Here is a 7,523-nt window from a genome sequence, read left to right as displayed (position 1 = left end):
CACAGAGCAGCTGGTGGTCTCGAATCTCAAGCCTTCAGGATTGTAGCGCAGCTTCTTGCCTCTAGGCCACCAGAGCTCCCCTCCACAACTCTATAGACCCCAGAAATCAGGATTCTAAAACAATTTAAACTGTTTCTCATTCTCCAGAACCTTGAATGCCGAGAGGTAGTTTAAAATGGAATGCAGAGACCTTAGGGATTCATTGCTTTCCTGGCCTCCAAGATCCTCCCCACAAGGTTTCTGCAGTGCAACCTTCAAGCGCATCTATTTCTAACTTCCGCTCTCCACCCTCTGCGAACTACAATTCCCAGAAAGCCCTGCGTCTTGGGGCGGGCCCCAAAGAGGGGCGGAACCCACACGCCAGTCATAGAGGTGAAGCCTGGGCGGGGTTTGGGAATATCAACTTTTGATTGGCTGTAGGTACAGAGGCGGAGCCCGCGCGCTGTTGGTGAGGTCGGCAGGACCCGGGGACGGCGCTTGGATTTCCCGGGCCGGGAGCGCGGGGCGTGTCGGGAAAGCAGGACGGTTACCTGCTCGGCTGCCGTCCGTCCTGTGTCCACTGTCACCCGTGGCCTTGGACATGCAGAGCACAGACGTGGGCAACAAGGAGAGTGGCAAGATATGGCATCGCAAGCCCACGCCGGCCACTCGGGACGGGTAAAGGCCGCGGCGGGAGGGCAGGAGGGCTGGCGTGCTGTCCAGGGCATCCTGCCCCGGGCGCACCTCCGGGCTTCCAGCTGTCACATGCGACCCTCCCGGGGACACCTGATTCCCTTGAGGACATTCGGTGTCACGAAATATCCTTAAGATCGTAATGTTTCTTCCACGATGTTCTCTTGAGGTTTCAAAACCGCTTACCACGAATTACACACAAGTTCTTGGATGTCCATACTTATATGACAGTTACTCAGTGCACTGTGTGTAGTATACCCAGCTGTTTCCACTCAATCACAGCTCTGTACTGACGTTTATATGTGCGTATTGGTTGAATGTCTTTCCTGCTAAGCCATAAATTCTATGAAGGCAAAGACTTTATCACATTAGTCTTACCTTCTGGTTAGCTAAGTGTCTGACACAGTGAGTTGAGAAATTAATTGTGATTCTAGACAGGAGGCGAAATCAGCAGTAGGAGAGGCATGGGGGATGGGTAAAACAGTTTCAAAATCAACATAAAGATTAAGTTTATCATAATATCAGGTCATGCTTGGTCTGTTTATTGTGCTTTGTCTTGTTTTTGACAGAATTATAGTCAACATCGTTCACAACACTTCTGATTATCATCCCAAAGTTTTGCGATTTTTGAATGTGGCTTTTGATAGCTCAGGTGATTGCTTAATTGCTGGGGACCATCAAGGAAATATCTATGTTTTTGACTTGTGTGCCAACAGGTAAGCAGACACTTGAATTTTATATTATGCAACAGTTTACTGCCTGTTTATGCCTGTTGTTGTTAAAGGGGCACTAGGGGCCTGGTGCATAACTACTGTGGGACGTGAAACCAGAAGTTAATGGTTCAAATCCAGAAGTTGCTCCTCAGGAGAAAGATGGGCAGTCTGTCTGTCCCAGTGGAGGGTTGCTGTCGGTCAACCTGATGCAGTGGGTTTTGGTATTCGTTGTTTACTCAGGATATTTATTAAGTTCTTCCACTTTCTGTGGACTGTTGTACCTTCAAAACACCAACCATCCTAAGTGCTGATGAAAGGAAATTATATGATGATAGTGCAGTTGGATTTCTAACAGAATTAGAGAGCTGATTTTGGCAGTATCTCTAGTAGCTTGTTTTCCTGTCAATTACAAATACATAATTGTGAATTTATCAGTTTCTAGCAGTTCGTTAGACAAATGAGGAAGAACATAATATCTTGGTACATTAGGTCTAAGGCTTTAAAAGACTTCATCCAATCTTCCCTTCCTCATCTCTTTCCTTACCAAACAAATTAGTCCGGAAGTAATGGGACAGGACCAATCAAGATAGAGATCTAGACAGTAGGGTGGACTGGGAGGGAGGGAGGGATCGATCAACCCAGCAATGGAGTCAGAAGTTATCTATCGGAGAGGTGGAGGTATGGATGGAAAAATTGGTTTAATACTGAGTTTTAATAAAATGAAACGACCACCTCTCTTATGGTTCTAATCTACCACCAACACCTCCCTGCTGTTTGCATCTCTCATTGCCGTCAAGTTGGGACAGACTCATAGCTGAACCTACAGAAGGTTTTCAGAGGCTGTAAATTGCGTGGTAGGAGATGACCCATCTTTCTCCAAGAGGGCTGTTGATGGATTCGAACTGCCTGCCTTTGGATTGGCAGTGCAACTCCATACTTAGTAGGCCACCAAGGCTTATGGTCTCTTAAAAACCTGCTGGAGGTTCAGCTATGCATCATTTCCAGCTCAGCAGCAATGAATAGCAGTGGTTAATAAATATGCAAAGGCAATAACGGAGGTCAGGCTTCTCACTTTTGAAAAGTTTTGAAAGGGAGAAAACAAAAACCAAGAAAGAATCCTGTGGTACTAGATGGAATTGGATGTGTCGATGTGCTTGCACAGTTTTGAACAGGTGTAGAGATACCAGAGAAACTCAGCTGCTGTCATTTGTGACTTGCTTTGCATTTCCTTTTTTTTTTTTAGATTTAATGAAAGTTTATAAAGAACTTGGATTTCCATTCATTCGTTGTTGCACATTTCCCTCCCTGCCCTCCTACCCCCCCACCCCATTTGCTTTTTTTCTTTGGAAAAAAAGTTATTTCATTGTTATATAGGCCCTCACCCCGAAGTCCAGTTTACTATGCAGCTCTTATTCTGGATTCTTGTCATGGCAATAATACCTAATCCTATATTCCTTTTATACAATTCTCTCCATCGTCTATTTCAATGCTGTGTACATTATTTATCCCCTGTTTTCTTAATTTCTCCCCAACCCCCATGTCAGTCCTGTTTTATAACAGTGGCATTATGCAGTATTTGTCCTTTGTGACTGAGATATTTCACTCAGCATAATGCCCTCCATGGTCACCCATTTTGTATAGTATTTCATGAGTTCCTTATTTTTCAGTGCTTCATAATATTCCATTGTGTGACTATACCACAGCTTCTCTATCCATTAGTTTGTTGGTGGGTTGCTTTGCATTTTTTTTTGGACAGTGCTTCTCCAAGTATTTTTCCAAGGGCTTAGAACTCAGTATGTTTAAAATCAAATATTCTTTCTTTCCTATTCATGAGTTTGCTTCTCTTATTTCTAAATCCAGAAGCTTATTTCTCTTTAGAAGTTAGACACCAGCCACATGCAGAACAATCAGTTTAACTCCTGACCTGTGTTACTTCCATCTAGTCCTTCAAATGCTGTGATGAGGTGAAGAAGTTCCGGCACTAACACAGTCCTTTCTTAATAGGTTTAACCTCGTCCAGCGGACAGCACAAGCTTGCACCTCTCTGGCCTTTAATCTCCGTCGGAGGTCGGAATTCCTTGTGGCGTTAGCAGATTATTCTATTAAGTGTTTTGATACAGGTAAGAAGTCCTATTTGTCTTTTTGATGCTGGGTAAAAACTGAGGCACAAAAATAAACATACTTTTTTAGCACCTCTATTTGTTATATCACATTATATATTTTCTTAAGAGATTTGAGTTCTATAGACAGAACCTCAGTACTTACCAAAAATATTATCTCAACAGTATTTTATATTAATTTATATGTTATAACATTTCAAAAGATGGATAAATTATAATAATGATAGCTAACATTTATGTTTACTCTTTGCCAGGTACTGTTCTTTGAATTTATAATCATTATTTTGTTTTTATCATCACAGTAACCCAGATGATATGGACTGGGGCAATGGGGGTTGGTGCGTCAGAATTAATGAGACTGGCTCAGGACGGCAGGGTTCAGAGCTGCTATGCATAGAGTCGCTATGGGTCACAGACAACTCAGTGGCACATAACAACAACAACCCAGAGAGATAGATGCAATTACTATATCCATTTTGCAGATGAGGAAATTGAGGCACACGAGAAACTTGGCTGAGGACCCACAGCTTGGAGGTGGGGAAGCCAGATTCCAGCTTAGGAATGGTCCTTGCTCTTAATTTGTATTCCAGAATGCTGAGTCTTGTGCTCGTGTGTGATTGCTTGCCTTGGATTCTGTCCACCGTCTCCTGGACATGCTCTTCTTTCCCTCATTACTATTGGATTCCCAAATTCCCGTCCCAGCAGAAGCCTTCCCAGATGCTCCCTCAGCGTTCCTGATGCTCTAAATCCCCAGCTGTTTCTCATTCTTCCCTTTATGGCCGGTTCTCACTTTTTCAAAGTAGAAGAACCCAACTTTTAATTGTTCTAATTGACATTGGGGGAAAGAAAAAAAGACCTGATTTTATTTTGTAAAATAAGGGGTTTCTTTAAATAGCAAGAGATCTGAAAGGACAGAGTGCGAGCTTAAAGATAATACTTTAAAAAGAAATTTTACTATTATTAATTTTAATGAAAATTTACAGAGATTTTGGATTTCTATTCATTCCTTGTTGCACTTTTCTCCCCACCCACCCCTCCCTTCCAGTTGGTTCTTCTCTTTGAAAAGTAAAAGAAAAATTCTTTCATTGTTATACAATACCTCCACTCAAGTCCATTCTGCTACGCAGCCTTCCGTTCTGGACTCCTGTAAAGATAATACTTTAAATTTACTTTTAGGAAAGTGTCATCTCATTGTTCTCATTTCACTAAGACCAAGGAAAAACTGATCATTGACTGAAGCCAGACATCAGGCTGCGCTTGGAAGCCACCTGCTCGCTAAGGGGCCATCCTTTCTTCTTTCTTCAGTTTTGACCAACTTTGTATCCAAAGATTTGTTTCTTTCTTTCTTTCCATTTTGCTGCCTAGGTTCTTATCTTGACTTTCAGCTATTTGCTTCCATCTTTCTGGCTTGAGGGGTGGACAGAAATTTCAGTTATGAAAGTAATAACACACCAACTGTAGAAAACTAGGAAATGTACAGAAAAAAAGAGAAAAAAGAAAAGTCATTTAACATTTTGCAGCACCAAAATTACCCTGAACTTTTTTTTTTAAGTTGTGAGTAACATTTGCTGTTCAGCAGTCGCTCCCTGTACAATTAGTTGGTGTTATGATCGTGTTCACACATTGCCCTTGGCTGAGCCCAGATCTATGATGATTGATTTTATGTGTTTTCCCACACGCTGTTTCCTCTGCTTGTACATACATACATGCTCACTCGTTCTCACATCTCCAAGTGTTTTTAAAAATTCATTGTCTTCTCAAATTGCCAGATCACTTCTTCCGCGTGTATTTCTTACGTTAGTAATAATGTCGCTGTATACTTATTTAACTCATCTAGAACCATTGGCATTTTAACTCTTTCATCTCAACACATCCATTAGTTCTCGAATTTGTTCCTTTCTCAATAGCTGCATTTTTAGTTTGTGTACTCTATCTCTTGCCTGCATTATTACAGCAAAATAGAAATTATTCTTTTCATCCGTACTTTAGTAGAGCCTCCAGGACCCTTTCTAAAATGCAGACAGGTACTGTATAAGACTTTGGAAGCAGGAGTGGCATCCACTTCCTGAACAACATGCCTCTGGAAACTCTGTGAACTTTGATAAATGACAATAGTTATAAAAAGGCTTCAGGCCTTTTGTTCATAGGGTCGTGTTTGATTCGACAGCAATCAGGAAGAGCTGTAGAAGAGTATTTCTCACAGGTGAAAGCCCTCACTCCTGAGCATCGCTTTGGAAGCTGTCCTTCCCCAGTCCCTTTTTCTTTTTGCCTCAGCTCCTCAGACCTGCATGATTCACTTGTAGCCGACATGCTCCATAACACACTGTATCCGCGAGCCTCAGGCTTCCGCTTGTGTAGATGTTAAGTGGAGGTATTTCCTGTCATGCCTCGCCATCGGTGGAATAGCGTGTGGTTCTCCCGTAGCAGTGTTCTCCTGTGTCATAATTTCCTCTCCCCGCATAGTGACCAAGGAGCTGGTGAGCTGGATGAGAGGGCATGAGTCGTCCGTGTTCTCGATCTCTGTGCACGCATCCGGGAGGTATGCCATCACGACCTCTTCTGATACCGCTCAGCTCTGGGACTTGGACACCTTCCAGCGGAAAAGAAAGCTGAATGTGCGCCAGTCTGTGGGTATACAGAAGGTCAGTGGGGACGGGAGTCTCGGCCTGCTGTGATTCACAGGCTAGTTCCTTGAGCGGAAAGATTTGCAGATGATGTAAAAGTAGTGATTCGCTTTGTCTCACACAGCCGTGTTCGTCAACGTAGGAACAAGAAAGCAGAATGGCCAGCAGAGTTAAAGATGCGGCTGCCTAGGAGGGCTCAGGCTTCCACGTTCTAAAGTTTGGTTTCCCCTGACCCAGCCCAGAATTACCACTGTAGCTATTTGGCTTCAATTTTCATAAAGATTATAGGCTTTTTTTTCCTAGTGATTTCACTTCATCTTTTACCTTCACTATTTTATGAAAAATTTCTAACTGAAAGAATTTCACAACGAACATATTACATCAACCACCTAGATTTAACAGGATTTACCATGTTTCTATACTGTGTACATTTTACTATGGGAAGACATTTTACCCTACTGTATCATGGATCCATCCACCTGTCTGTCCGTCTCCTCACTGATACATCTTTTTTCATTTTTGCATTTTACTGTCAGTTGGAGGCATTCCTATTAAAAACCCAAGCCTGTCCACATCAAGTTGATTCCAACTCCTTGTGACCTAATAGGACACGGTTGGCCTGCTCTGAAGGGTTTCCAAGGATGCGTTATGCTTTATGGAGGCCGATTATCTCATCCTGGCCCCTGCAGGGTGGCTGTTAATCCACGACCTTTCATTTAGCACCAACTGCTTTAACCACTGCGCTATACAAGGGCCTTATATAATGTACACATCTGTATAATTGATACGGTGACTGCGACCTTGAACATGGGGTAGATCATGAAGATGGTACAGGGCAGGGCAAGGCAGGGTCTGGGGCTGTTAGCCATAGAGTTACGGTGAGTCATAATCAACTTGCCGGCCTCTAACAACACCATACCGTCTGTGCACACTGGTTATTGTCATCATTCCAGAAAGTTCCATCATGTCCTTTCCTAATCAATCTCCATTTCAGTTAAGCTCTGCACTAATGTTATTTTCTGGATCTAGAGATGTAGCTCGATGGTAGAACACAGTGTCTCATGAGCCACAGATCCCAGGTTCAGCTTTCATTCCTGGTCTAAGCTAATGCTATTTTCTACCACAGATACATTTAATTTTGCTTTAGAGTTTCAGATGCATAGAACCATTCAAGACGAGTGTACTCTTTGATAATGACATTCTATACTCAGCAAAGTACTTTGGAAGTCATCCATGTTGTGTGTTTTTATATTTTTACTCATTTTCACTGTTGATTCCATTATATAATGTTGTTGTTGTTGTGTGCTGTCGAGTTGCCTGTGACTCATAGCAACCCTGTGTACAACAGCCCTAAACCCTGCTTTATCCTGTGCCAATCTCATTGTCTCCAACAC

The 7,523-nt window shown here is 42.6% G+C and overlaps 1 protein-coding gene across 1 annotated transcript in view; it reads left to right on the top strand.

The window, feature by feature from the left end:
- The first annotated feature begins 580 nt into the window (after positions 1 to 580).
- Positions 581 to 7,523, top strand: part of TBC1D31 (TBC1 domain family, member 31) — a 58,988-nt gene continuing 52,045 nt past the window's right edge. Inside the window, 4 exon segments of the mRNA XM_006879470.1 lie at positions 581 to 657; positions 1,242 to 1,388; positions 3,390 to 3,505; positions 5,969 to 6,147. Coding sequence (XP_006879532.1) covers positions 581 to 657; positions 1,242 to 1,388; positions 3,390 to 3,505; positions 5,969 to 6,147 — 519 coding nt within the window.

The sequence above is a fragment of the Elephantulus edwardii genome, unplaced genomic scaffold (assembly GCF_000299155.1).
Source record: "Elephantulus edwardii isolate Elephantulus edwardi_28Jun2011 unplaced genomic scaffold, EleEdw1.0 scaffold00003, whole genome shotgun sequence".
NCBI classification, from domain to species: domain Eukaryota; kingdom Metazoa; phylum Chordata; class Mammalia; order Macroscelidea; family Macroscelididae; genus Elephantulus; species Elephantulus edwardii.
The sequence above is the reverse complement of the archived record's forward strand: the minus strand, read 5'-3'. Positions and strand labels throughout refer to the sequence as shown.